The 27,667-nt window shown below is 51.1% G+C and overlaps 8 protein-coding genes across 8 annotated transcripts; 5 read left to right on the top strand and 3 right to left on the bottom strand.

The window, feature by feature from the left end:
• Positions 1-529: 529 nt before the first annotated feature.
• AA0111_g8744 (hypothetical protein) lies at positions 530-1,601 on the top strand (the record flags this gene model as incomplete). The annotated part of the gene is made up of 3 exons (XM_028655225.1): positions 530-892; positions 1,001-1,366; positions 1,425-1,601. The coding sequence occupies 3 exons, from the start codon at positions 530-532 to the stop codon at positions 1,599-1,601; spliced, it is 906 nt and encodes a 301-aa protein (XP_028503822.1).
• Positions 1,602-5,069: 3,468 nt separating this feature from the next.
• On the bottom strand, positions 5,070-8,628 carry AA0111_g8743 (hypothetical protein; the record flags this gene model as incomplete). Its single annotated transcript, XM_028655224.1, has 4 exons — positions 5,070-6,249; positions 6,301-7,963; positions 8,015-8,380; positions 8,445-8,628. The coding sequence occupies 4 exons, from the start codon at positions 8,626-8,628 to the stop codon at positions 5,070-5,072; spliced, it is 3,393 nt and encodes a 1,130-aa protein (XP_028503817.1).
• A 6,832-nt stretch (positions 8,629-15,460) lies between these two features.
• On the bottom strand, positions 15,461-16,424 carry AA0111_g8742 (Calmodulin; the record flags this gene model as incomplete). The annotated part of the gene is made up of 6 exons (XM_028655223.1): positions 15,461-15,495; positions 15,544-15,756; positions 15,804-15,929; positions 16,141-16,156; positions 16,255-16,311; positions 16,422-16,424. 6 exons carry the CDS (start codon positions 16,422-16,424, stop codon positions 15,461-15,463), a joined length of 450 nt encoding a protein of 149 aa, XP_028503818.1.
• A 385-nt stretch (positions 16,425-16,809) lies between these two features.
• AA0111_g8741 (hypothetical protein) lies at positions 16,810-18,088 on the top strand (the record flags this gene model as incomplete). Its single annotated transcript, XM_028655222.1, has 3 exons — positions 16,810-16,832; positions 16,893-17,425; positions 17,475-18,088. The coding sequence occupies 3 exons, from the start codon at positions 16,810-16,812 to the stop codon at positions 18,086-18,088; spliced, it is 1,170 nt and encodes a 389-aa protein (XP_028503815.1).
• Positions 18,089-18,594: 506 nt separating this feature from the next.
• AA0111_g8740 (hypothetical protein) lies at positions 18,595-23,462 on the top strand (the record flags this gene model as incomplete). Its single annotated transcript, XM_028655221.1, has 2 exons — positions 18,595-19,043; positions 19,154-23,462. The coding sequence occupies 2 exons, from the start codon at positions 18,595-18,597 to the stop codon at positions 23,460-23,462; spliced, it is 4,758 nt and encodes a 1,585-aa protein (XP_028503816.1).
• A 626-nt stretch (positions 23,463-24,088) lies between these two features.
• On the top strand, positions 24,089-24,490 carry AA0111_g8739 (hypothetical protein; the record flags this gene model as incomplete). The annotated part of the gene is made up of 2 exons (XM_028655219.1): positions 24,089-24,242; positions 24,306-24,490. The coding sequence occupies 2 exons, from the start codon at positions 24,089-24,091 to the stop codon at positions 24,488-24,490; spliced, it is 339 nt and encodes a 112-aa protein (XP_028503777.1).
• A 303-nt stretch (positions 24,491-24,793) lies between these two features.
• On the top strand, positions 24,794-25,654 carry AA0111_g8738 (hypothetical protein; the record flags this gene model as incomplete). The annotated part of the gene is made up of 1 exon (XM_028655218.1): positions 24,794-25,654. One exon carries the CDS (start codon positions 24,794-24,796, stop codon positions 25,652-25,654), a length of 861 nt encoding a protein of 286 aa, XP_028503776.1.
• Positions 25,655-25,748: 94 nt separating this feature from the next.
• Positions 25,749-26,475, bottom strand: AA0111_g8737 (hypothetical protein; the record flags this gene model as incomplete). Its single annotated transcript, XM_028655217.1, has 3 exons — positions 25,749-25,904; positions 25,961-26,062; positions 26,116-26,475. The coding sequence occupies 3 exons, from the start codon at positions 26,473-26,475 to the stop codon at positions 25,749-25,751; spliced, it is 618 nt and encodes a 205-aa protein (XP_028503779.1).
• Positions 26,476-27,667: the final 1,192 nt, after the last annotated feature.

Below are 27,667 nucleotides of genomic sequence, written 5' to 3'. Positions count from 1 at the left end.
TCTGCTTCGTTTGAAGGCATTGAAGGAATAGGTGGTTGAGAAGTAGATGTCTACGTGTAGAGAGGTGCAGAAGGTTGGTGGGGCTCGCAACTCGCTTGGATTCGCAACTCGCTTATAATCTATGTTACAAGCCATTCGAAGTGTCTTTTGCGAATTCAGCCATGAGTGTGTAAGATTTTCGCCACTCACATGACGTGAGGTAGTTCTAGTTTTTGGTGACGTTGGCTTTGCGGTTCCGCGCCGAACAAGCGATTGTATCTTATGACGTTCTCCTCATCTTTGCACGCCTACCATACCACGACGACACTGAGGTTCCCGGTTATAAGCGACTCACCCTTAAAGCCTGACCTAGGCCCACTCTTCCCCGCAAATACGATCGACATCTGACGTCGTTGCAGAAAGACAACACATAAAACCTCGGGTGTCTAACGTGGCTAACGTGTCCAACGTGTCCAACGTGTCCAACGTGTCCAAGTTCTTTTACCAGCCTTCCCATCTCCAAGAGCAGCAAATTGAGCCTTCAGAAATCATGCCAAATACCCAGACAGTCGATGTCCCCCATCTTGGTGGCATAAAAGCCGCTTACCAAACATCCGGTCCCGTGGATTCGTCCAAGCCTACTCTGATTCTGATAAACTCCTTCACCACATCGTCAGAGCTATACCGCGATGCGTACAAGAATGAAGCACTCACTTCTGTGATGAATTTGGTCTCTATCGAGCTATTAGGTCATGGACAAACACGCGCCAAGAGTGAGAATTGGACGTACTGGGATACTGCGATTATGAATCTACAGGTCATGGAGAAATTGGGAATTGAGAAAGCTTTTGTACTGGGTACGAGCCAGGGAGGATGGGTGACCGTGAGGATGGCGCTTTTGGCGCCTGAGAAGGTACGTCGTCTTTTGTTTTGTAGCAGCATCTTGGGAGAATAAGCCCGTGTGCCTTGCCAGTAAAGTGCTCCAGTTTCTTGCATTAGAATAACTAACACGGAGTCGAAGATCCTCGGCATTGTCCCCTTAGGAACATCCCTAGACTATGAGTCACCCCGCTCTCGCGACCTAGGCTGCTGGCACTCCGTCGAGCCCCTCGCCGAGCGCATCACTGGCGAGTTCGGCACCACATCCAACAAGCCCACACCCGACTTCACTCCTAGTACCGATTTCTGCAACTTCCTCATCGATGTGGGCTTTGGAAAAGAGGAATGCCCAGAAGATGTTCGAAAGTTTTGGAATGATGAGATTAAGAAGAACTACCAGGGGGATGAAGGTCGGAGGAGGATTAGGATGTGTGCGATTAATCTGAGAGATCGGGACGGTTTGCATTTGAGGTTGAGTGATGTAGTTTGTCCGGTGTTGTGGTTGCATGTAAGTGCATTATAACAGTGGCCTCTTATTGCAAAGGTTGAACTGACGATCAACATAGGGAACTAGCGATGTTGTTTACTCGGTCGCAAATGCCAAAGAAGAGATTAAACTCTTTACCAACTCGCCTGATGCCAAGTTGGAGGTTATTGAGGGTGGACAGCACTTCTTGAGTGCGTCGAATCCGAAGGAAGTCAATGAGCATGTTATTGCGTTCGTGAAGAAGTATGGCAAGTAGAGATAGTTGTGGAAGCTAGTTGATGGTCTCTACTATTCTAAATTGGGGCGCAATTCAACCACATGACATCAGTTTTCCTAGATGTGCTCTCGATTGTCACGTTGGAATGCCAACGGAACCACGGTATTCTTTGTGGTAATGTGATACCGTTCAAAGGAATCTACGAAGCCTACTTGCAAGATCTACCGTACTAAAGAAACGTATTGCAGCTTTGGGACTATACTATATTTATATAGCATAGGCAATACCACGGCACAGCATTAGAAACACGAGCATGGAAGCCTGTGACAGCGTAGTAACTCCAAAAGGGATGTCTATGATACCTAATGAGTTTCGTTTCGCTTCTCATATCGGACTGTAGCATCTGAACATATCCGCTTTCAGAGGCAGAGGTGATGTAAGAATAAACAAAGAGGAGACGCATGATGATAGTCACATCTGATGGCAAGGCGAGCGGCAAGATTGTATCATACCCACTACGAACGAACATCTCCGGCGACGCAAAGCTGGCGTGTGAGTCTATTCTGGATACGGGCGAAGCATGATGCGCAGATGTTGAATTGTTTTCTTTTCTACGCACTCATCACCGAACGTGTATGTTTGTGCATATCAGTGTGGTAGGGAGCGGGGATGTTGAGTTCTTACACACACGCGATGCGATGCTTTTTATCTTCGGCTATGACGCATCCCAACACAGATTCCAGCTGTACCCCGCTTATTCCGGCTCTTGGTATTTGCTTTTTGCGCGGGTCACGGAATGATACCCCTCTCCACATCTGGCACTTGGACTTAGCCCACGGCAAAACGGCTGTCATACCACACTCGTAAAATTGGTCCGCAGGTTCGAAAGATTGCTTTTGGACGGCATTGTCACGACGCAAGACACGCGGGAGAACCATGGATCTAGTTTGACGCCCGCTGCATGTAATCCACAATAGCGTGGCAAGCCTGATCGGCAGCGGTGATGCGCTTCGGTGTATGACCATGAAGAAGGAAAGTGCAAAAACTGGTGATCCTCGGAGGGAAGTGGAGAGGAAAAGCAATCATCTCGGCAATGACAGGGCAAATCTGCATGATCAGCTATGAACAGTTACAGTCAAACAAGGAACGGTGTCGATGAGCCCGTTACGATACTTCTACGTAACCAACGTTTTCTTTTCCCTGCATGGCTGGCGCCGGAAGATGAAAAGCCCAACCGTCGACGCACCTTGGAACTTGAAACTCGCCTAACATCCATGTCAAGAGATGGTACTTTCCAGTGAAGAAGGTGGTTGGCGCAATTACACTGGAATAGCCGTTGGGTAAGGTATGATAACCCCTGTAGATGTCAGGTGGCTGAGGGATCGAACCGAAATCCCGCCCGCTCGCCTCGCAAAGGAAATGCCTCTGGTCCACCGTCCACCAACACCATACTAGGGTCTCGACTAACGCACGTGCGTCGAGATGCGAAGAGCTTGCAAAAGTTGGGCATTCGTGAACAGGGGGGAAAGTTTGACGAGTCACCAACGGCCGGCGCCGCGATCGCGACAAAGTTGAGACAGTGGTTCCCGTGTGCAACGTGACGAGCGATCAAACATGGGTTGAGGAACGACGTCGGGATGATTCCCGTTTGACATTGATACGTATTATCATCGGGGATGAGGGTTCATTGGCTTGTTGGGTCCAGATCTGGATCCATGGACTTGGTACTGATATTTGCTTTTCTTGCTTCTCGACCTGATGTGCGCCGTGGGTACTCCATGTAGTCAACGAGTCCTGGCAGCGGAACAAGATGTGAAAAGCAAAGTGTAGGCCGGGCCTATCCTTCTTCAAGTGCATCTGCATCTGCATCTACATCTGATCTGTATCTGTATCTGCAGCGACATGCGGTATGTAGCCAGACGTCTCCACTGCATTCGTCTATGCCGCCCCCTCCAGCTGCGACCCGTTCCTGCGTATTTCCGCGACCCATGGGTCGCCGCTTGGACATACGTTTGGCGATCCAGTACTAGAATAAGACTCAATATATTGAAGTATGCGCGGTTGTCTTCGTGTCGCACTGCATTGTGCTCAAGCCTAAGGGACTCATTCTGCTGTTGGGCAGGAGACGGGATGGAGACGTTTCGCATCCTGGTCATCTCGGCAGTACCGCCTTGCTGTTTGCTTCACTCAACATGTGCCGTGTGGGGAGGAGCATGCGATGGGTCATCTTTTGAAAGGGATAAGTGGGACATCTAGACAGTGGGTTACTTGTTGGTGCAGAACTTGTTCCTACACTTGACGTCAACAGGCCTCTGTAACGGATGACAGGTGCGGCAAGCGTATGCTGGCGGAAGCCGTTACATGTCAGGTACAGCCCACAATGCTGGAAGCCTGCACTCTGCAAAGTGTCTCGGGAATCTGTATGTACATGTTTGCAGACCATTCAGCTAATGGCGCAAAGCACGAAACGTGCGTGTTCAAGGTGCGTTGCCGCAGGCAGTAATCGCCGGCTCTGAGTGCTGGGCGAACTGCGCCCATCCCGGAGATGCAGGTCTCGATATTACTTTTGATTATGTGGTAGTACTACTCTCACTCCGAGTGACACAAAACCAGTTGCACCCGATGCATAGGTGAATAGTTGGTGGGGGGTTTCATGTATTGTTGGTTGTCTGAAACAGAGGCAGCTAGCACTGCCAATCACTCCTCGGTCCGAGTACTCGAGGTTGTGTGAAGGAAAAGTGCTCTTGCAGTTACATGTACACATGTGCACAAATCGACGATAAAACCCCTTGCATGCTGAGATGAACTATGCGTGTATGAATGTATAGTGGTAGCCTTATAGACGTATAATGGTGCAGCGTTAAGGTGAGGGGTAATGCGCCGAACACACCGAAGTAGTAGTTCTGCCGGCTTTGGCTCGTACCGATGGCGTCCTCTAGCGGAATTCACCGTAGTGGAGTTCCAAGACAGCCTTAACTAAGTGCAAGTGGAGATGTACAATAGTCCGCTTGTTGAAAGATGCACATGACGGTTATCAGGTTCAGGGCAAGCATAAATGCGGATGCTTGTATCCGAGTGGAGCTATTGAACATGCGTAAACGTGCTGGTCTGTTCGAGTAGCGTAAAAGATGCAGTACTAAGTATGGCAAGGATGTGATATTCGTGCATCTAAGTGGGTGTAGCTAATCAATCGCTAAGCAGCTGTGGTATCCTCTAAAGCATAGATGTGATGATGGCGACGCCCCAGTTCCTACTTTTGCAAGCCAAGGGGAATCCGCGTAACACAAGAAAGTGTAGACCGTTTTGGTATCATAAACCCAAGAAGATATGTAAAGTGAAAGAAGCCGCCCAAAGTGGGAAGAGTCCAGAAGTAGCCCTAGTGATGAAATCGCCGAAGAACAGTGTGGCCGTGAAGAGAAGCAAGGAAAGATAATACCAAAGAAGGATGCGGTATGATACAGGGTATATGCAAGCAAATGCGAAGACTTCGAAGGGTCGTGTGCGAAATTAGTTCTCCTCCATCAATGCTTCCTGGTCGCCGGTTTCGCGCCAGTCGCGCGCACGCTCAGACAGGCGCTTGACGCCTGCAATGCGCTCTGCCCAAAGGGATTCGGATGGCGATCTGAATGTGTACGCGCGCTGTGATGAGATGACACCTATTGCTTGTAGTACTGCTTTGCGCGAATCTCTGCCGAAAACCGCAGGATGGTTGATCCATTCGAGGCTGGACTCAAGTTCTGCGTCAAGAGCATACATAGTTCTCACGTCAATGCCTGCCGCAGGAGTGAACGGGCTATCTGCGTGGGGAGAGGGCGTTCGTGCACGTAAATCGCCACTAGCGCTATGAGTTGTTGGTGACGCGGACCCAGTGCTGCCTGCTGCACTTGATGGTTCGTTACGTCGGTGGCCAGGAGGAGGTAGTGGTGGAAGACCTCCCTTGCCAAGTCCTTTCAGGATACTGCGTGTTTCCTTAAGGAGGTGGTGTGCGCGTTCGTGTTGGCCGCGCGAAACAAGCGTCAATGCGCGTGTAAGCATGTCTGATGTGAGCAACTCCATGCGTCGCTGTACAACATGAGGGTGTGGTGGGATAGGAGGTGTTGGTGGTCTTCCTGTTGGGCTCTTCTTTGGCCCGGAAGGTAGCAGAGTAATGGCCAGTAATGATGGTCGTGGCAGGGGTGAAAGAGATCCTTCTCTTAGGATATCGCCGTACGTAAGGTCTGCCTGGATCAGAGGTACTTCCTCGACGCTGAGCGTGCGTGACTCGTCCTGATCGAGTGGCCCACCGAGAGCCTCCAGACCAGACACGATGGACTCCCAGGGGTCCTGAGGAAGCTGTTCTAGGGAGCCAGTATCCGGTGCAATGGCTAGTTGGACTAAGATGTCTCGCTTGTCGCCAAAACGCAAGTCGCCCAGTGCTGCTTCAGCGTCACGTCCAGTAGCTCGTTTGGTGATCTGTAGCGCACCACTAATCTTAACAAACTTGGCAGGAGAGCCTTCTGGTAGTCGCAGTTTTAGTTTTACGTTTTGATGCGAGGTAGTTTGGAGTGAACCAAGGCACCCCGCGGCACACTCGCGAAGCATCATCCAGTCTTTCACGTATGTATACGAAGCCTTGGTTCGCGTAGAAAGTTCAATCATGGTGTCCGGTTTATGTGTAAGCCCAAGACCAAACGAATGAATAGAAACCCTAGATGAGCGTTAGTGGTGATCATGTGTCTGATGTTATCGAAGTGCTTACTTGGCAGCCTCTGCGCGAGAGATGACAAAATCAACGCTCTCGGCATCGGAAGTGGAAGAATCGCTGATAAGCAAGATGCTAGAGAGGGGGTTACTGGACTTGCGCTGCATGAGCAAGTCCATGGCTACGTTTGCTCCATCGACCACGTCGGCACGCAGGCTCTTCTGTCCTACAGGACGTATGGAGTCAAGCACTTTGGGCCAGTCCCTCCAAGCCTTGCCAGTCATGCCAACAATGGGGACACCACCACCGCTGGAGCCGAAAGTAACAAGGCCCATGCGATCGCGCTCACCCAGGTTGTAAACTAAGAAACGTAATGTGTCGCGGAGCAAGTTGATCTTCAAGCCCTGCATCGATGACGAAACTGGAATGACAACGACAATGTCAACAGGCACGTGTATTGAAGCAGACATACGGGGCTCTGTCATACCGCCGCGCGAGGCGCTGTATTCGGTGGGTGCTGTCATGGTCGACCTGGCGGCGCCGTAGGAAGAGTTGATTGATGAGACCCGCTTAGGCCTACGGTAGTCGTCCTCCTCAGCTCCAGAGTTGTCCTGGTCGTACTCTGCCATGCGGTTGCTGGTGGGGAAATCCAAGCGAATGTCCATAAGTGCGCGCCGCCACAACTCCAATTGGCTACGATCCTGGAATTGCAGATGGAAAGCGGGCAGCTCCGCCACAGAGAGGCTAAGGGTTAGGATGAAGTTGTCCGGTGAGTGCTCGACCTGGTTGAGGTGCTTCTTGATGAGGATAGAACCCTTGAGGGTGCACTTTGTCTTCTTGATCGGGGCTGCACCATCCCATTGTGGTTGCGGCGCGATCTTCTTCTCTTTTACGCAGATCAACATCTCGGAGAAGAGGTAGCACTCGAGCTCTTGCCATGACTGTCGGTCCTTGCCGACGCGGATGTGACCGTGTAGTCGCAGCTTCCCGAAGCGCGAAAAGTCAAGACCGTGCCAATTGTCGACACGGGCATGGAGGTCTTCAGTTATCTCATCCAGCACCTCAGTCGGCTCATATTGAGGTTCAGTAGGCCTGCTCGTGGCGGGCGATTTGCTGCGCTCGTAATCGCTCTCTGCAACGCTTGCAAGGGGAGGTAGCGGCGATGCACGAGGCATGTCATCCAGGTTCGGACGCCATTTCCCCTCGACCACCTCGACGGTGATCAGGCACGTCAGGCTTTGTTGCTGCCGCGATCTGCTAAGAGTTGGAAACTCACTCCGGACAGTTACTATTGGCGCAGGAATTGGGCTCTTGAGTAGGCCGCGTGGGCTGCTGAGGCTGGTCTCCATGGATTGCACGTCATAGTCGTGCCGCCGACCATCGTGGGTCGGGGCATAGTCGTTGGAAGAAGCGAGTCCCGTCGCTCCAGAATCACTACGTCCATGCGCCCTGGATAGCGACGCGCCCCTATCGGAACCACGATCACGGCTGTGGCTGCTGTCTCGTTGGCGTGTGTGGGTGGTGGGTGGATAGCGCGCCGACGACGCGTTGCTTCCATTGCGAGAACGACCAGTGGTCATGTGGTCGTCGTGCTGTCGCTCTGACGCCACGGTTTGGTTATCCCATGGTGTTGGCGTGTTGGCCGCGCTCCGGTGACTCTCAGCTGCTTGCGATGGCGACGGCTCGTTTTGGACTGACCGCACAATAGTCGACAGTTTCTCTGCGCGCACATCAGCATGGCTAGCCAGCGCTGTCTCGGAGGGCTGCCTACCAAGATCGAGAACGTTTCCACCTCTGCTTGTGTCCAGGCCTAGTGTGGCATCGCACGTGGGGCAATGCTGTGATTCGAACTCGCGAATGTACTCATAGAAGCACGCTTCGTGGGAAACATGACCACATGAGAGTTGCAGTATCCGTTCGCCCCGCAATGTGTACTCCAGATTCTCCTCACAGACACAGCATTCGCTCCCAATGAAGGTCCGCTCTCGTCTCGTCCGGGTTCGCTCGATATCCATTACTCCTGCCATGCCTCTGCCGGAGCGAGGAGGGGGTTGTGAACTAAGAGTCGCGTCGGATCGTTGATTATGCGAGGTGAAGGGCTTCGTCGTATGACTACTGCGCGAATGGGGACGGAGTCCTAGGAAAGACATGAGCGGCCTGAGCTCCAAGACAGGTCACAATGGTAGTAGGGAGAGCAGTACTATCGCTGGAGCCCACGACCGGACTGAACTCGACACTTTTCTTTGCTTTCTTGTCTTGTTTGTGGTATTTGTCGCCCAACAGTCCGAGCTGGTATAGGTTCGTGTGTAGGGTGTCCTTGGGTTGACTGTGGGGTGTGTGAAGACGGCGGCGTCCAGACAAAGAAAGTTCAAAACCGTTCGACATGGAAGGGCCGGGACTGGAGCAGGGCTCACTTTTGGATCGCCTCAAGCACGTTTCAGCATCGAGAGAGCACACGGAGGATCGTTGAAGAGCCCGCGGGCTGGGTGGACCTTTAGGTTAGAGGCACCAGGTACCGGCAAAGTGCGTTAGCCGGGGTATTGTGCCCGACGCGATTCGAGCCGTGCAACACGGACCTGTCTGGGATGAACTGTGCAGAATTGGAGAATGCGATGCGCCGGCCCGTTAGGATGTGTCCTTGAAATAAAGTAACGCTTCTTTAGGGACTCAAAAGGAGCTGCAGGATATGCCCTGGCTTTTGTCACATCCGGGCTTGCACTACAAGACCGGAAGACTGCAGGCATCCCGTTTACAGGGAAGACCAAGCAGCACCGATGCATGGCTGCAGGCATGTCGCGCGACCCCCTGCACGGGGGCGTGACGGACGCACTTGGTCCCCTGCAACGACCGACCGGAAGGGCATGCGAAAATAGGGAGGCTTGGGAATGACTGCCACGCGCCACCTCGCCTATCATTCGCCAATACTTTACACCGCGATTCAGTCCGCAAAGTGGTCCATGATGGCGGGTTCAGAGACCGTTCGCATTGCAAATCCTCAACTTTTGCGTCCGTGAGCACGTCGAACCGAGTAGGGAGGCAGCCCACATACCCGCTTGAGCGCTGGCGAGCTGAGTCGAATCAGGAGAGATCCAGACACTCCACGTCAGGGGAAACACTTATGACAAAAGAGGCTCCTCTTCCCAAACGTGACGACATTGCACCTCCTCCGCAATACTTACTCCTCGCAAAACCTGCATGCTGCCTCTTCCAGATAGGGAACGCGCTAGAAGCTCTGTTTGGACCCATTGAAGAGCGCGCTTTCCACTGGCCCTCCTAAACCACGGTCCACTGTCCACCGTCACGGATTCAACATTGAGTCAGTCTCTTCCGTTAAAGTTTGGCTGCAACTGGGATGCCTCGGAAACACACCACTTCTAGAAGACTACCATGAATCCTGCCAGGAGCATTTCACGAAGGGGTGACTTGAGGGAAACAATTTCTCTCCACGTGTAATGCGTGGCTAGTGGACTCCAGTTGCGCAAGCGAGCGTCACATTACCTTCGCACAATAATCTTTGAGGTTTTCTTGGTAACGAAAATGCACCACCATCGCGAACTTGGGTGCATCTTATTTCTGCCATCGGAACCTTGCTTATTGTTCAACGTATCTTTGGAGCTTCACCGAACTTGATACGTTGCTCAAAGACACTCGTGTCGGACGTACGACGCTGTAGGTATAGTGGTCCCTTGGATCTTCCGGCCCCAGGCGGGTATTTGCGCAATCAGCACATGGCACGCACGTGGATGCATCAACGTCATGATGAACTTTTGAGATGCGGGATCTCCAACTACTCAATCAGCAACGTCCATCGCAATATTTTGATCTCCGGATGTACAGTAGGACGAATCGCATCTCGTGTGTGCAGATATGCAGCACGAAATTATTGCACCAGATTATCCAGGCTATCCTTTCCTGCAGTCTCCTGCACCCGCAAGATACGCGCATCTTGTGATCGGATTGGATGCACAAATTTTCCGCGGCAGATTGCCATTACGTGTGCTTTAACTGCAGGCACTGTACGAGTTATGCACAATAGCTTTTCATCACTCGTGTTTCCTGTCGCTGTCAGTAACAAAGTCTGCATTACCCTGCATTTTTAGCCGGCAGATGTGCGGATTCGCTCAGATCCCGCCACGGCTGAGCGCCGTTCGTACAACCCATAGTGTGACCGAGCAAGCGCAGACACAGACAAAGAAAAGAGAAAAGCCTTGGTATATCAGTCTTATAAGTCATACATGGCTACCTTCTATAGCCTTTCCCTTTGACGGCTGTGGTACAGTCGTACTGTACGATGGTTATCAATAGGTGCGGAAGACGCGAACAGGTGCTGTCACCACTGTGACAGGCGCCTCACTATTTCGAACCATTCGGTTGTCTTGCCTTTCCACTCTCCGACTGGTGCTGGTTGCCTGATACCTTGGTTGCCATGTGGCTAAGCGCCTTTCCGAAGCTACTGATGCGGCCTTTGGTCGTACTCACCGCATATCCAAGGTTTTCAATGCAATCGCGAGCTCCATGTAGGTGATCTGGTCACTACCTCCACTACATTAAAAAGTCGACCTTCTGGAAGTAGCATTAGCTTCGCTTGCTCTGAGTATGAATGACTCTTGGGCGACCTTACTGTTGCTCTGATCCCTACTTCTCGTAGCCGTCGTAGTCCATGGATACCTAACTGTGCCAAGGATATCCTGCTACGAGATACGGTAGCACGACGATCTCCTTCGAAGTTTTGGTTCTCATCTTCCGTTGACCATCGGAGCTATTCTGCCTACAGTCAACGTGTGGTAATGCGACTAATGCAGTGCGCTAGTTTTTGGCGATCTCGAATAGCCTCCCATCTAGTGTGCGCCAGCAAAACCACCACACCACTACGAAAGCCACCTCGTCAAACTCAGGTTTCATGGCCTTTTTTACGCCCAACTCAAGCCACAAGATCTATCAATGGGTCCATGACGATCATGTGCGCTCCTTCCCGCCTCTTGTGCTGATATCTTTCCCCACTCCTTCTAGAAGGTCCCCTTTTTTGCGGAAGACTTCCCAGCCATCCATTCAGCATATTCTTGCAACTAATTTGTCACAGCACCGAATCATTAACCTGGCGCGGATAACGGCCGTCGAAATTTAGCGACAGAGATGCGCATTTTTGCTGGTTGCTTACATTCATTTGGGCGTACATATGTCGTCATACTGAGCCTCAGCACCTAGCACATATATGTCCGACGCGAGGCTCTATTTGGTGCTCAAGGGGTTCAAGTGAGTGGCGTAACGCACTGTTAAGACGGCAAGAAACCTTGCTGAAGTATGTACCACACGTTTTCTGTATGCAATACCGGAAGAACTCCGGTCAGCAACGTGCAGGCTGTGACTTGCATTGCCTCGGCGCAGCGCCACTGATACGCCTGGATACCCTTCCCCAGACCCTCCACCACCCAAGCTATTATTGTCCGCAACAACGACACTATCACCCACTCGTGACAAACCACGGCTCTACCTCAAACGCGATGCTCCCTCATTAATTTCTTTGCGCCTGTAGCTAGATCTATACCTCTGCAGCATATATCAGCTACGACTACACGATACTGACCACTTCAGCAAAGAACGCCTATAGTTCGACTAATGCACCGTCTGGCGTACCCTGCACCGTCAGGTATCTATTGGGTATACCTACTTAAGGGTCTCCCATGTTACCAGGCGGAACGTTTAGCTAGATATATGCTAGCGGAACACGCTCCGCCTTATTCGCCCATGGATGGTCATTTCGGGTACAAGAATACCACACGTTCGCTCAAAAAGCTCGAGCTACACACTAGGCATAAGTTGACGTATCCTGACACGGCCTCTGAGTTCGTGTCTACGTTTCAGCCTCAGCTGAACAGCGTCAGGAGTTGACTGTACAGTTTGTTTGCTTCAGATTCCTGGGAACCCAACCCAGGAATAAGGTCCGAGCTCCACGATTGGCAGCCACGTTGTGTGCGCAATCGAGTAGGGTTCAACCTACTGCTACACGACAACGCTATTCACAGAACATGCGCCGTACATCATCATCATCACACTCGACGTCCTTGCGTCCGCGAAGCCTTTGGTCTAGTGTCACCTCATACTTGACGCGTTGTGTGACTAGTAAAAGGACAGTGTCCTCAGTTGATGGCGTTCCCGCTATACGAGAAGACAATTGATATCCAATTTACACACATAGCACGACGGTCAGACCGACCTTTTCGCTAAACCTTGGTCTGGTCTTTTCTCTGTTACATTTTGCAGTACACACGGGAGACACATCGTATATGGCATTGAAGCCGTCCCTGGGCGGCGCTGTATATTAAAAACTCGCTAGCCTCGGTACTTCTCTATCATGTAAAATCCCTGCTTGTCTACGGGATTTCGATGCGCACAAGTAAGGAATGGTAGCTGCAGATGAACGTACGTTAAAGGCCCATGCTTTTAGATGCATCTCAGAGTGGGCGACTCATGAACCCGATCGCTCTCGAATTGGCGTTGAGCAGACTATTCGAGCACAACCTTTGTGAAAGTCTGCCTCACACAGTCCAGATGTGCTTACAAATTGAATTCATCGAGATGATACCAGGGACGCATACATACCCAAGATCGACGGTCAGAAGTGTTTGCGCTAGTCGTCCCATCGTCCTAACACACTTTGAATCATTTGTAGATACCCAAATACAGCGTCATCATCACAGAAACACAGAACCTTTTTATGATTAGAGCATCAAGTGGAGCAAGTTAAGCTTCCACGCGCACCAAAAACCCGAACCACTCGGGTGCTTGCCTTTGGTTCCGAACCTATTCTCGTGTCGAGTAGCCGGGAAGAGCCAATAAAGCGCTACTGGTGTCACTCCGGAGAATATCGCGGCTGCATGCAGGGTCTGGCACAGTCGCTGTCTAGACAAAACGAGTGACGACTTTGCATGGACTGTTCTCGGCTGAGCATTAGAACGAAGATCAGATAAGCTGGTGAGAGACTATCGAGTTGGTGACATACTGTTTGGGCAGTCTTGCGACATGAAAGACGATGGCTTATGCGTACATCTGGCTGATCAACCAGAACCTGGTGGCATCGAAGTTAACAGAAAGCGTTACGTTCACCACAATTGGTCGCTAGAGTAAACTAACATGAAGGGAATGATATACATGCTATTCTCGATCACATCTGGACACTATGGACCATACGCCTCCGACACCCACCAGAGTCGATACTACCCAGTACCTTCACCCAGTAACTCCACTTCCCGTTAGGCGTTGTCCAGGGTCTCAAGTTTCATATCTTCGGCATGCACAGCTCGCAACAGCTGCTTCGTGAGCCATAGCACAGAGTAACAACAGGTGTTAGGCACTACTGAAGACACTTGACAGCCTCGCGAACTGCGGATTAGTAATCTTGAAACACTGTCGAACGTATGGTTGAACTTGCCCCAAATCTCCCCGCATTCGGCATCATACTACCGCCGTGGGTCTTCTCCCGATAATGGTAGGTGTAACTGGTACAGTATGGGTTTCACAAGTCTCTTGTCATCTCAGCTCATGCTGGACCGTTTTTTTTTTTAGTTGTCAGCTGTCAGAAGTGACCTGCGAAACTCGAAAATTGCTACACATTCTCGAACTTTCGATATCAAGGACAGTTTCTATTACAGAGATTTACACATGGTTCCAACGTAATGGCTACTCCAACACATGGACGATTTCTGTCCTACCCCAGCGAGCCCAGCGATATTATGACTCAGTAAACCACGCAACCTCTCCACCTCTGTCTCCAAATCCAAACCCGGCCTCTTTCGTCTCTTCCTTGAACAAAAGAGAAGAGAGTCAGTCGTGTCTCCACAACCCAAGGCGCGCCGAAACGTCGCCCCGTCCGTCGGAGACATAACCTTAGTCAAGAACCTAGAAAAGCCGTTGCGCAGCGTTTGCGGCTCCCTCTCGGCCAAGACCAAGTGAGCCGCATCCGCAGCCGTTGTAATGCGACCGTCCGACATGACGACGACTCTTGCCAAGATCAGCAACGTGAGATAATCAGGCTGGTTTTCCCCCGAGCAAGGATTGTCAAGTCAGGTATTGTAAGTGGGTATCGTGGGTGGACATGGTCGAACGGGAGTTGCCATCGCGGTACCTAGGTAACGTTCCGAGGTCCTTTTACATGACTTGTTGTAACGAAGATCCTCATTACCGTCTTAGGTGATCTTTCGTTTATACCTTCTGCCCGGTGATATCATCAAGCTGTTGATCCTTCTGATAAAGTTGTAGGAAAATTTTGCCCGTGGTGCTGGGACGCAAATAAACGGTGGTTGTTCGAGTTCAAAGACTAGAGTGGATGCCTGAGCAGAACCCACAAGTCAAAGCGGTAGTCATACAATACTCATTTTCTCCTGTTCTAACCAACTCCAGAGGCATGCTAGAGATCGCCCTAGGGATGATGCTAGTTGGATATGTACGTTGAAGAGCACGCAATACAGGTAATAGGCGAATATTGCCTGTCAGGTTGGAGGAAGGGGCCAGGTACGGTGCCTACTTGTGGTGTTACATGCTTACGCGCCATACGTACCACTACGACTATACAGAGTATACGAATCCCTCCCCTACAGTAAGCTGAAGTGGAGAGCGATTGCACAGCCACACGTGCTGTAGGTACCATGTCCTCTTGTGCAAAGCCGCCGTTGGCCTCAGTGTTCGGTCACAGAGACATTAGTTGAGCTCGAGGCAGCAGGCCATCACAATCAGATATCTGAAGATCGCAATCCACAAGACCTGTTGAGCAAAGGGAAAAGGCTCACCCTTAAAGGGCACGGTGAAGTCTTTTCTCGAGCGCAGGGCGCGCGCTCGTGTTGATGAGGGGACTGATCAGCAATGGACCCACATGCTAAGCGGCCAAAGCTTGTATGTGCACCGCCTCATGGCCCTGGTGCCCTGCATGTCTTGCGAACCCTGGAGTTTTGAATGTGGCTCAACACTTTTCAGGGGAAGCTTTTCATCATACTCAAGGAGCAGAGCAAAAACACGTGAGAATGTGGATTGAGGATAAGGTATTGGAGTCATTCCTCCGGAGATGCTGGCAAATGAGCCAACCGACTCAGGTTGCAAGCATTCGAATCCGTCGTACAAAGACACGCCAAGAAGCTCAAATTGTCCCGTCACTCGTCGCCGTTAACCCTCGGCCGTGTCACCGTCATGATACGTGTATTCATTCAGCACCCGCAACTTCAAACGCTTACTTCTGCATCATCAACTGGACGAACTCGTTGTCTGGTGTGTGTTAGCATCGCACTTGTGATACAGGCAGCTGTAACCTACAGTCGATGCGGCCGTCACCGTCCTGGTCAGCCTCCCGGATCATCTCGTCGACCTCGTCATCGGTCAATTTCTCGCCAATAGAAGTCATGACGTGACGCAGTTCGGCGGCGGAGATGAAACCGTTGTTATCGCGGTCGAAGACCTTGAAGGCTTCCCGGATCTCCTCCTCGGAGTCGGTGTCCTTCATCTTGCGGGCCATCATGGTAAGGAATTCTGCAAAAGTTAGCTGTGGTACTTTGGACAGGTAGGGAGGGGCGCACCTGGGAAGTCAATGGTGCCGTTGTTGTCGGCATCGACCTCGTTGATCATGTCCTGGAGCTCAGACTCGCTGGGATTTTGGCCGAGCGAGCGCATGACGGTACCTAGCTCCTTGGTGGTGATTTGACCTGTGGCGCATCGTCGTCAGTTGTGCTTGCTATGGAGTAGGGTGGATGGCGTGGTGTTGTAGCTGTGGGCGGTGGTTTGGACCCCTAGCCAGCAAGCCTCGCTCGGGCCCCTCTGCTGATTGCGTAGGCTGGAGATGCGGCATTGCTTTGAAGGCAGAGAGGGAGAGAGAGAGTGTGTGTGTGGAAGGGAGTTTGGAGGGAGAGTACTGACCATCGCCATCCTTGTCCTACAACACGACGTCGTCAGCTGCATGTTCGTGATTGCGCAGGCCCCAGGGCTACCAGGCAGCCGCGCGGCATGGCAAAGGATGGGGAAGGCACTTACGAACAGAGAGAAGGCCTCCTTGAACTCGGAGACTTGCTCCTCGGTGAGAGAATCGGCCTACATGGACCTGTTAGCGATGCGCTCTGGTGCTGGCGGGCAGGCTATCGTGGGGTTTTGCAGGGCGGGGAATGTTTGGGAATGTGGGAGGACGGCGCGGGGCTACACACCATGATTTTTTTGGGGGGGGTCTGGCAGGAAGGGGGAGGGAGGTTGTTGGTCGAGTGCGGGGGTTGGGCTGGGCCGGGTTTGAGATATAGCAGAGGCGCAGGTGCGGTGTGAAGGAGATGCCAGTAGTGTTTGCGGCTGGAGAAGATGGGCTGGAGTGGAGCAGGCTGTCAGACGGCCCTATCTAGTGCGGCCCTGCTGTTGGGAAGCTGGCGCTAGCGCTGCTCAGAGCGGGAAGGCGGCTTCAGCTGCACCGCCCAGACACGTCTACCACGCTGCGAATGCGCCTCACTCCAAAAGTCGACAATCCACAGCTCGCGTCGTCATAGCCCTCCATCTACTCCTCGTGCCCTGCCATGACCTAGCCTTGTTGACCCTCGCCAGCCCAGCATGTGGCGGGACCGAACCAACCTGTATGCTGCTGCTACCGCTTCCGACCACCCTGCCCTTCCCTCGCTGACGTAGCTGCGTAGCTTTATATCCTACCGCCAGTCCTATTCCCACCACCCCCAGAAGAAGACGCGCTATGGCGGCCCAGGCTCCAATGGCTTCGGCGACAGCAGGCGCATGTCTGACGAGCGGCAGGGGCTCATGGCCAGTGGCGCATACGAAGACGACGGCGATGCTGTGATTGAAATGGACCTGCTGCCTCCACGATGGCTGGATATCCAGGACGAGATCACCGAACACCTAGCCGAGATAGCCAAGCAAACACGCAAGCTCGACCAGCTACACCAGAAGCACGTGCTGCCGGGCTTCGACGATGAAGACGTCAAGAAGCGGGAAGAGCGGGAGATTGAACAGCTCACCCAGGGCATCACACGCCTCTTCCAAAAGTGCCAGCTAGCCATCAAGCGCATAGAGACCATGGTGCGCGAAGCCAAGCAGCAGGGCAATATCAATCAGGGCGAAGAGGTCATGGCACAGAATCTCAAAATCTCCTTGGCTACCCGTGTCGGCGAAGTGAGCGCCATGTTCCGCAAGAAGCAGTCGGCCTACCTGAAGAGTGAGACATGCCCAGTACAAAACATGGGCAATGCTGATTATTTGTCCAGAACTACGCGACCTCGGTGGTTTTACCTCGCCCTTCCGCTCCGCGACACCCGTGCAGAACCCCTACAACGACCCTGCCCTGCAAGAATCCGATGCCGACCGCTCCTTCTCGCAATCCACGCTCCTGCAGACAAAGCAACAGCGCATGCGCCATGACCCCAATGAAGCAATCATAGCCCAACGCGAGCGCGAAATCGAAGACATCGCCCAAGGTATCATTGAGCTAGCAAACATCTTTCAGGAGCTACAGACCATGGTCATCGATCAAGGCAGCATGCTGGACCGCATAGATTACAATGTAGAGAACATGTCGCGAGACGTCAAAGAAGCGGACAAGGAACTCAAAGTGGCGTCGGGATATCAAAAGCGAACCATCAAGAGGAAGATTATGCTACTGTTGGCTATCTTGATCGCGGGTGTCTTCATACTGTTATCGCTCAAGCTGAGCACAAGAGGCGGAAACGATGCGCCGGCCGCTCCACAAGTGCCAGACGTCCCGCCGGCGGCAGCGATAAGAACCAGACGGCAATCAACCAGCATGCGCACGAGTCGCGTATGGCACCGAAGAAAACGGCGGTTATGGCAGGGGATCGAAGACCACCCTTTGACGCTCTAAGGGCCGCTCTTTTAGAAATGGATAAATCATGATTGCTGCCTCGTACCGTCCAGTCTCACCGTGTACCTACTAACCTTCGATGACTCTCTATCAAACAGGCGATTCTACGCATGTGTTCACGTTCCAAGTACCGTGCTCAGACTCGTCGAACAGTTTCGCTTCTTCAGTGGATGCCCAAAGGTTGTGATCGCCGGATCCGTTCAGCAAGCTCAAACTTCATTATGCTTAGTCTAGAGTCAATGGCGCGTGGCTGTTGAACAAAGACGGCAATCGCCATGTGCCTCGACAAAAACCACGACTGCCTTTGTAGCCCGCATGCGGAAGGCGCAAGGTAGGAGCACTATTGCAGTCTTGCTGAACAAAGACTCCATGTTTTGGCAGTCCAACGTTTGTTTGGAGAGGCTGTCTATACATCTCATGCTGCTTTGCGTGTGCTGCTGGAGCTTCTGACAACCTTCATAGTATTTTGGGTTCTTCTAGGACACCGGAGCAGTTTACTCCTCATCATGAACCTGAAGAGAAGCAAATTCTGGCCCTCATTTCACATCAAGCCCAGGCACCCAGGACATTGGCCCTTGAGCGAGGATGTTACCACACGGATTTGTCGGTATGCAGGCAGACAGGCCAGTGCTATGCTCTATATTGCTCTATACAAGAACAGAGTAGGCGGCAAAGATGCAAATGCAGCCCTGCGAGCTGTGTATTACGAACCATTCACGTACTGGGACTGGCATGGGGTGGATGCTGAAGATGAAAGCGCTTCCAAACACAAGAAACAGCTTGTTTGGGAGCGTCAACGAGGCTTCACAGCTGCCAAAGGTGAAAAGGGTGGATACCCATATCCTCAAGAAGCATGGCAACGATTCCGACACCTAATCGATAACCATGCAGAGAGGCGCCATTGGGTTGCAAAGATCGCAGTGGCGCATTGGATGAACATAGAGGATCTGACGTGGTGAGTCTTCTCTAGTTCGTATACATCACAAACAACAAAAAGACCTTTGGCTTCCCGCAATCCTAACCGAATTCGTGCGACTCTGAAGCCGATTGCTGACATTTTTCCAGGATATTCCGAAATCTGCCGTCGCTTAAAGCCCTGGATTTGAGCGACATTGCACTGTTCACAGTCCAGCCATACAAGGGCTATGCAAATGAGCCTCCGTTAACTATGACTGACACATGGGCATACTTTTTTCTTCGTATACCCAGCATGTGTCCTGTAAGAGAGACGGCGCCTAAACTGAAATGGCTTGGTATTCCAGATTTTCGAGATATTTCACTTGTCGCTCCGCAGATCCTGCTCGATAATTTCCTACCGCTTTGTACGAATCTTCAAACTCTCTCTATCCGCGGGAAATATAGGGAAGAAATCCCACCGCCAAGCCTTAGTGGACACGAATACGTTTGTGCTTTCATCAGGGGCATCAAGATACGTTCCCCATCCAGCGTCACGGCTCTTGAACTCCGGCTTTCGATTCCTTTCTTACATCAGCTACTAGTCGCTCTACATGCCGAGGACAGGCTGAACATAGATCAGATAGGTCTTGATCTTGGGGCCTGGACTCAGATATACCCTCTCAGGAATACTTCTACGGAAATATCAGACAGTGATGTCATATCAGCAGCTTCGAAGGCAGCTTCGAAGACCCGTTTTGATATCTACGAACAACAACATAACAAGCTCCTATCTGAATCATCGAGATGGCTTTTGCCAGCGCCAGAAGACACTCCCAACATGTCAGATGTTTCGAGTTCTTCTGCAAGTCCCGCATTCGAGAGGCTCGACGCAAGGCCTACGTTCCAGAACGAGCCATACAAAGCGAAGGGAGGGTCAGATATTCGCAATTACACCTGTGATCGGAGCAAGCTCGAAAGCCGGAAGAAATGTGGAAACAAAGACGAGAACCACCACAAAGAACTACTCGGTAGCCTTGAAAGGACACATGTAAATTCTTTGCCATCCATGTTGGTGAAGCTACATGACGCGGGTCGAATTGCTGCATCTCAGGACTACAGTCTATATTCACTGAATCCTGAATGGCAGGTCAATAGCACGATTCCCCTACATCCCTTCACCATGATCCAGAAGTACCAGCCTGTTCCTACACTATCTATGGATCAGGGTCGGGACTACAAACAGCTGACAGCAGATCGACTCAAAGAGGCATATAATTGGTTGAACGCGACTTTTGCATGGCGGCCAATCTTCGACTGGGACTACTTTGTAAGTTGCGGTATAAAAAGTCCGAAGGAAAACCTGGACGTTGCATTCTTCAGCTTGGAACAACAATACAAACTTGGCAACACAACTAGGAGTACGAATGAAGTACTCTTAGGTGAAGTTTCTAGGCAATTTCAGATCATGCGAGACGCCGGCATACCAATCCATCTTCTCATGGGCCGTCGCAACCCTGATGAGTCCAGCCTGTACTGGGGCTGGCCTTACAACTCAGACGCGTGGGAGAAATCGCTTAAAGCGCCGCTTGATGCTGGTTTGGGAACAATAGCAGCTCAAATCGATACCTTGAGTATTTTCTATGACCTACGCAATCCTCTGGACGAGCAGCGTTTGGAAGAGATTGATAAAAGGCAACCGTATCGACGACCCGAAGCATATTGTCCTCGCCCAAACGACCCTTGGCACCTTGCTAAGAATAGCCCATTCAAGAAGCAATGGCAGGATCGACCATCACGAATATCGAAGCGCAATACCCAGAAGACGGCGAACAAGAAGATTATGGGAAAGAAAACTCGCATCCCACTGGCTAACAACCTCGACTCATGTCCTCCGGCCGGGGAGTACGCCGATGAACACTTATACGATGATCCCGAGACGGACAGATCCATACCAGAGACCTTGCACCAGGTCGCCCGTCGTGCTGCATTTGAGCGAGAAGCCGTTGGTTGGCACCGATTCTGGACCGAATATGCACCTCAAATGACGAACTTGAAGGAACTACGGTTGCGAATGCCTCAGAACTTCGATAGTGTGGGTAGTTGGAGTCTCCGCCAACTTCTGAATCCAAAAGAGACCTGGGTAATGTTTGGTTATGCGGACGAGCGTGGCCATATGCAGACCCAAGAAGATCTCCTGCATCACGTCGCGAACGACTTCAGGCTGCATATGCATGCAGCACAAGAAAAGATATGGCCTGGTGGCCGTTTTGTACGACGCAGTTGGATCCTGTGGACCCCTGAGCCTACAGGCACTGCTGAACTTGCTTTGCATAGAGGTACAAATGAGGCGAGATGCCTAACATCGCATCCATCTTTGAGCAACAAAACTACTGACCTATACAAAACACACAAGCTGGCCGGAGATAGGCGCGAAAAAGAACAGCTTCAAAAGGCCATCAAGCAAGCACGAGAGACAGCACGAAAAGAAGAAGAACTTGAGGCTTCACTTCTACTCTCCTCATCAGAAGATCTTGTAAGAGATCCTCCAGCAGTGATACCAAGGTCAGAAGACATTGAAAGAAGGCTGAAAGGAATCTACGGTCGCCACGTTCGTGGTATTGCCCAGAGAACCTGGCGCGCTGAAATGCGAGGTCACATCGAACAGCTGAATGATGATGTGCACGGAAGAGACGAAACTGTTCATAGTCTTCGTCGAGTGGGCGCTGTATCACAAGTCGAAGACGCTACGATTGCACGAAACATACTGCGGGATACTCGAGAACTTCTGCTAAAACGCATGCATGACTTCCGTCCAGAAGACATCTTTGTGCCATGTGATCGCACAGAACATACGAACGGCTTGGAGCTTGTGAATCATATGACTGACTATGCTGCCGAAGAGCGTAAACGGCGAGGAGAGCCAGTGCAAGAGGACGCACATCGAACAGAGAAGCCGACTTCGAGATTTCCGTCTACGAACACGAGACCTGGTGCCCTTCCACGCGGTCCACAGCATCCGCGGACAAGTCCTATTGAGAACAGCTCAGGAAAATCTAGTTCGGAATCCACAAGCTCAGATGAGAACGATCCTTGGCTGACGAGATTCACTCCTGCAATGCAAATCAAACGGACCACAGCAACTCAGACTATCACAGCTCAGCAGGGCTCCGAAGCTATCTATACAACGCGAAAGCTTGAGCTAGCTCAGCAGTCAGCCAGTGATATTGCTACTGGACAAAATGAAAGAATTCCTAAGTTTGAGAGGAAACCCAATAAGGAATTGAATGAGAGCGATCGAGCCGCACACCAGACATCTGAAGACGTTGGATTCACACAGATCACAGTAAAAGCAAGGGGTACAGAAGAAAAAGGAAGGTTCGAAGAGCAAGCTGTTGAAAAGAAGAGGCTCATTGAAGAGAAGAAAGCTGCCATCGCAACAGCAGAGGCAGAGAAGGAGGTCAGGATTGCTGCTGAGAACAAGGTTGTCCAAGAAAAGAAGAAGAGAGATGACGCAAAGAGTCAGAATGCTGAGATCAGGAGGCAGGTAGAAGAGGTTGGAGCGGCCGCTAAGAAATTAGCCGCTGACAAGAAGGCCGCGAAAGAAGAAGCTAAACAGAAGACAGAACATGTGAAGAAACAGCCTGCCGCGGAAAAGAAAGAACTAATGAAGCAGGCGGATGCGGAGAGGAAGAAGGTGAAAGATGCCATAGCTGCTGAGAAGAAGAGAACCGCTGACAATGAGGCCGCGAGAAAGGAAGCTGAACAAAAAGCTGCCGATGAAACCGCAGAAGCTACCGAGTTAGCAACTGCCAAAGCAAAAGAAGCTGCGGCAACTATCAAGGCCGTCAACAACGAAGGAACTCTTGATATCGTTCCAACGATCGAAGGAATTCTTCCAGACAAGCCGACTGAGAAACCGACCAAGCCGCCTAAGACTTCCAGGGAAAGATCATCAAAGATCTTGAAAGGCACAAAACGTAAACAGCTTTCTCCTGATCCATTTGAAGATGACGCTGTCGATGAAAGAGAACCTGTTAAGAAACCTCGTCCTAACAAAGGAGCATCACCGACGTCCACACCTGTTAGACGTAGCGCACGTCTTCGCACACAGACACCAACGAAAACACCTACACCGCAACTTGAGTTCCCATCAGATGTTAGTGTCACTGAGAACAGTGAACATGATATTGAGGACGATGGTAAGAGAAAGAAAAGCAAGAAGGGGAAGAATGATGTAGATGACTATAAGCCACCTGGTAGTACGAAGAAGAGGACTCCGACGAAGGTTGCAAAGGCAGCACGGGAGAGAGCGATGGGTAGCAAGGCAGTAACGCTGGCTAAGGCGAGAAAGAGAGCTGCTGATGAGGAAGAGGAAGAAATAGAGGAGATTACGAAAAAGAAGCCGACCCAGAAGTCGGTCAAGACGCCACCCAAAAAGAAGGTGAAGAAGGCCGATGGAGATGATAACGAGTTATAGGGATGAATCTTTCATCAACGTTTCCTCTTTGACGTTCTCGTAGCTTCAGCCGCTACAAGCTTTTTTGTTCTTGGAAAATCTATCAAACACTATCTGTGCCGTGACTTTCATTCGGCTCTCAAATACGGTGAGTACGCATGAGGATGCAGAGATAATATATAAAAAAACAGTGACTGAATCGTCCTTCTGAATCCTTCAAGCAACCAAGGCCAGAGAGAATTTTAGGGGAGATTTCGTTGACCTGGAGGAGGCCGGGGCGAAGACATAAATGATAAGCGTGAACATGCGGTCATGAATTTAAGCCTCGCGGTACAGAATAGAACAGATTAGCGACGAGTGTTACCGATTCGTAGATTTTTACGATGATGACAATCAAAGCTTCTTGTACAAGAATGAGGTCTTTGTATGCAACGTTCCCAGCCAACCAAAAGCAGCAGCTCCGCCAGCTCAGCCGCATGATCCCCTCACCACTCACCAGGCTGAAATCTTCTCTAGTCAGCCTTGAATATCTCTCATTATCTCGCAACTAGTCGGACAGCGTTGCAATCATTAGCCAAGGCTTACGCACACACACATCATTTGATCCCAGCCACTTGCGACTACTAGTATCAAATATGAACGCAACGATGGCAGCTACACAACCGCTTCTCGATTGGATCGCAGCACATCCCTATCAAACAATGTTCCACGTTGTCAACGGCGTCGTACTTCTCACGCCTGCAGCCGCTACTGTACCTTTCTTCAACGCACTTGGATTAAGTGCGGGAGGGCCCGTCGCGGGTAAGTCGCTGCCTACTAGGTACCCAGAGGCTCACACCGTATTGGATACTGATGATATCGCAGGCTCAGCAGCAACTTCCATCATGAGCTTCTTCGGCTATGTACCCGCAGGTGGCATCTACGCGACAGCTCAAAGTGCAGCGATGGGCGGATATGGCGCGAGTATTGCCGCCGGAGCAGCACAGGCAGGTGCGATGATGAGCTCTGGAGCTGCATGGCTGTTCGGACGCAACGGCACTGGGGTCTAGGCATCCATATATCAGAATGGACGATCCAGCGTTAGGGTAGCTCGACGTGGAGCGGATATGGTATGCGTTGCGAGAAGAGGAAGTAGATGGCCAATGACGTGTTACCTCGGCTCGGTTGCTCCTTCACGCCAAGGTCGTAGACTCGACTTGTATGATCAAACATGCCTATCATATAGAACGCCTTACACCGTCCTTTGCCTTTGCCTGTACTATATGAACTCTGATGCAGAAGAGGTGTTGGCCTGCTGATCTCTCACTACCGCATCGTTGACAGCAAGCTGTACTTGAAGTCAACATAGAGAAATGGAGCCAGCAACCTCCCCACCAGCAGCAGATATCGCAAAACCACTATCCGATTTCCAAAAGATAGGCCACAACACATACCTCTGGACCTCGCCGCCATACTTGTCTCAGCCCGGAGATCAAACACCACTCATCCTCCTCTTCGCCTGGAATGCCGCGGCTGCAAAGCACATTGCCAAATATACACTCACCTACAAAGAGCTTTTCCCCACATCCCGCATCTTACTAGTACGATGCTTCACTCAAGACATGTTCCGCAGCGCCTCTTCCTATAGCTCTTTACTCCAGCCAGCAATAGAGCTTGTAGCCGAACACACCACTGCAGGAGGCGAAGTCCTCGTCCACAGCTTTTCAAACGGCGGCGGAAATCAAGTCAATGAGTTTGCGAAGGCTTGGAAGAAGAAGTACGGCACACTACTGCCGATGCGAGCACAGATTCTCGATTCTAGTCCGACAAAAGGTCCATGGATGAAGAGCCACGCAGCGATATCTGCGTCTCTTCCCAAAAGTATGTTTTGGGTTTGGTTTGGTGGGGCACTGGTACATCTCTTGCTTATTTGTACATTCATTGCCGATAAGTTGATGGGAAGGGAGCATATGATGGTGGTTTTATGTCGGCAGCTGAATGACGAGTCGGTATTTGATACGAAAGTGCCACGTGTGTATCTATATAGCAAGGCGGATCAGATGGTGGGTTTCGAGGAGGCAGATGAACATGCTGATATTGCCAAGGCAAAGGGGTGGGATGTGACGAAGGTTCAGTTTGAGAAGAGTCCGCATTGTGGGCACATAAGAGAGGACCAAAGAAAATATTGGACGGCGGTTGTTGTAGCTTGGACGAAGGGGCCAAGGGACAAGTAGAGCCACTGGCTAACAGGTATGCCAGTGTAATGTAATGTTCATGCTGAGATGGCAGTATCTCGAGCGTGAACAAATGCATTGCATGTCCGTAAATCTATAATCTAGCTGCCACCAGCGAGAGGTAAATGTTCCATAACAGACCACAGAAACTGAGGAAGACAATGCGGCGCTCGACGGGGACAAAGGTCGTGCTGAAGAAGTTGGCAATCGGCCAGACTTTGTATGAATCGAAGATGAGACCAAAAAGCTCCTATCTCATGTATTAGCCATGCACATGGAGACGCTTCATTGGAGGGGCGTACTTACGTTTCTGAAGTCTTGTACAATCAATGCCACAGTCTTGCCCTTCATGAGACCGATCAAGATCAAGAACATGGACTGATTCAGCAGGGCGCCCATGGTAATACACTGCTTATTGTCAGCCCTTGCACGCGACGGAAAGTGAAGAGTGAGCCACGCACGTCCGTGAACCATTTCCTAAAGATATTCCACCAATTCCTTACTCTGACCTCTTCTTCCACTATGCTTTTTCCATCCCCATCCTCTCTCAGCATTATGCCCTTCTCCTCTTCACCTTCCCCTACCGCCCTTGTCTGCCTAACCGTCTTCCAGCCCGGAAATGCGCGTTCGAGCCAATTCTGCCAATGGTAGTTGATGGGTGCGGTAAGTACGACCATGATGGCGAACTGGGTGAAAAGAACACGGTCGAAGACGAAGGGCTTTGATTCGTTCCATGCTTTGAGGCGTTGCGCAATAATGTTGCTGCACGAGTCTATGGCGAGGGCGGAGAGACAAGCTACAGCGATCGGGGGTAGCTTCATGATTGCGAGGAAGGTGGTAGAGAATCGGCGGGATGGTGAGAACGTTGAGGATTGGTTGCAGGACCGATTGTGAGATGCGGATCAGCGAGGCCAAGTAAGCATCGGATTACGCGCGGGTTTCGAAGAGGAGCGGCGCTCAGGCAGGTCGGCGTAGAGCGACGGTCGTTGAGGTGGAAGAGGACAAAAGCAAATCAGGGCGCGGCATTGCAATCTGCTATCGCTGCGCCGTTGAAATGCGACTCCACATTTGTTGGTGTTGCTATTGCGCGTCCGTTCGGTGCATCTGAGCCCGAATCAGACGGTGGCTTGAGGGGTGGCGCAACTGACTCGGCGGTTTTCCGTTCTCCCATAGGTACCAAAACTCACTCTTGACCTTCCACTACTCACCAGGCTCTTCACTATCCTGCCAGGCAGGTACCGGGATGCAGTTCCATTGATATGAGACTGTGCATGTGCTGCGGAGCTGTTGTAGCTGTTCGTCGAGCTCGCGGCGGACCGCAATCTAAACAACCTCGGAAACAAAGAAACCATGAACGTCCAATACTCATACTGACGTTTAACCTATCGGAAGAGCAAGGAGTTCACAATCATCCTCGTACAAAATAGAACAAGATACACACAAGTCGTAGGCCTCTTTCTAAGCAGGAAGGCGCATATCGTAATGTTAGTCCAAATTCCCAATAGACAGACGTTGGCTCGTGGTAATCCCAGATCCAGGGTTAGCGTCCTGCTCAACTTCATTCTGACGTTTTGGAAAATCGATCCGATTGCAATCGAGTTGCAGCCTCCATCATGTTTAACGCAAGACAAAGGCCCTAAAACAACGTGTGGATAAAAACAGACACGTGGGATCTTGTCCATCAAACTGTTCTTCTGGGTATCTTCTTCGCCCAAACCTCTGGGCGCTGTCTATTTCCTTGGCAACTACAGTCCTTCAGAATTGTCTATTGAATATTCGTTTCAATATCTTCTCTCTCTCTCTCTCTCTCTCTCTCTCTCTCTCTCATTCTGGTCTCTGTCAGTTGTTGACCGGCCCGAACCATACATGCAAGCCAGCCAAATTCCGCTTAACTCCATTGACGATGACATAGCATGCGCTAGACATCATCATTGCTCAGATAACGTCACCGTACAACCTGTTCCCCAGAAACACACCAAACAGATTCTGTAGCTGCCATCGAAAAAGCATAAT

Source organism: Alternaria arborescens, assembly GCF_004154835.1.
Source record: "Alternaria arborescens strain FERA 675 chromosome Unknown contig_22, whole genome shotgun sequence".
In the NCBI taxonomy this organism is placed as follows: domain Eukaryota; kingdom Fungi; phylum Ascomycota; class Dothideomycetes; order Pleosporales; family Pleosporaceae; genus Alternaria; species Alternaria arborescens.
The sequence above is the reverse complement of the archived record's forward strand: the minus strand, read 5'-3'. Positions and strand labels throughout refer to the sequence as shown.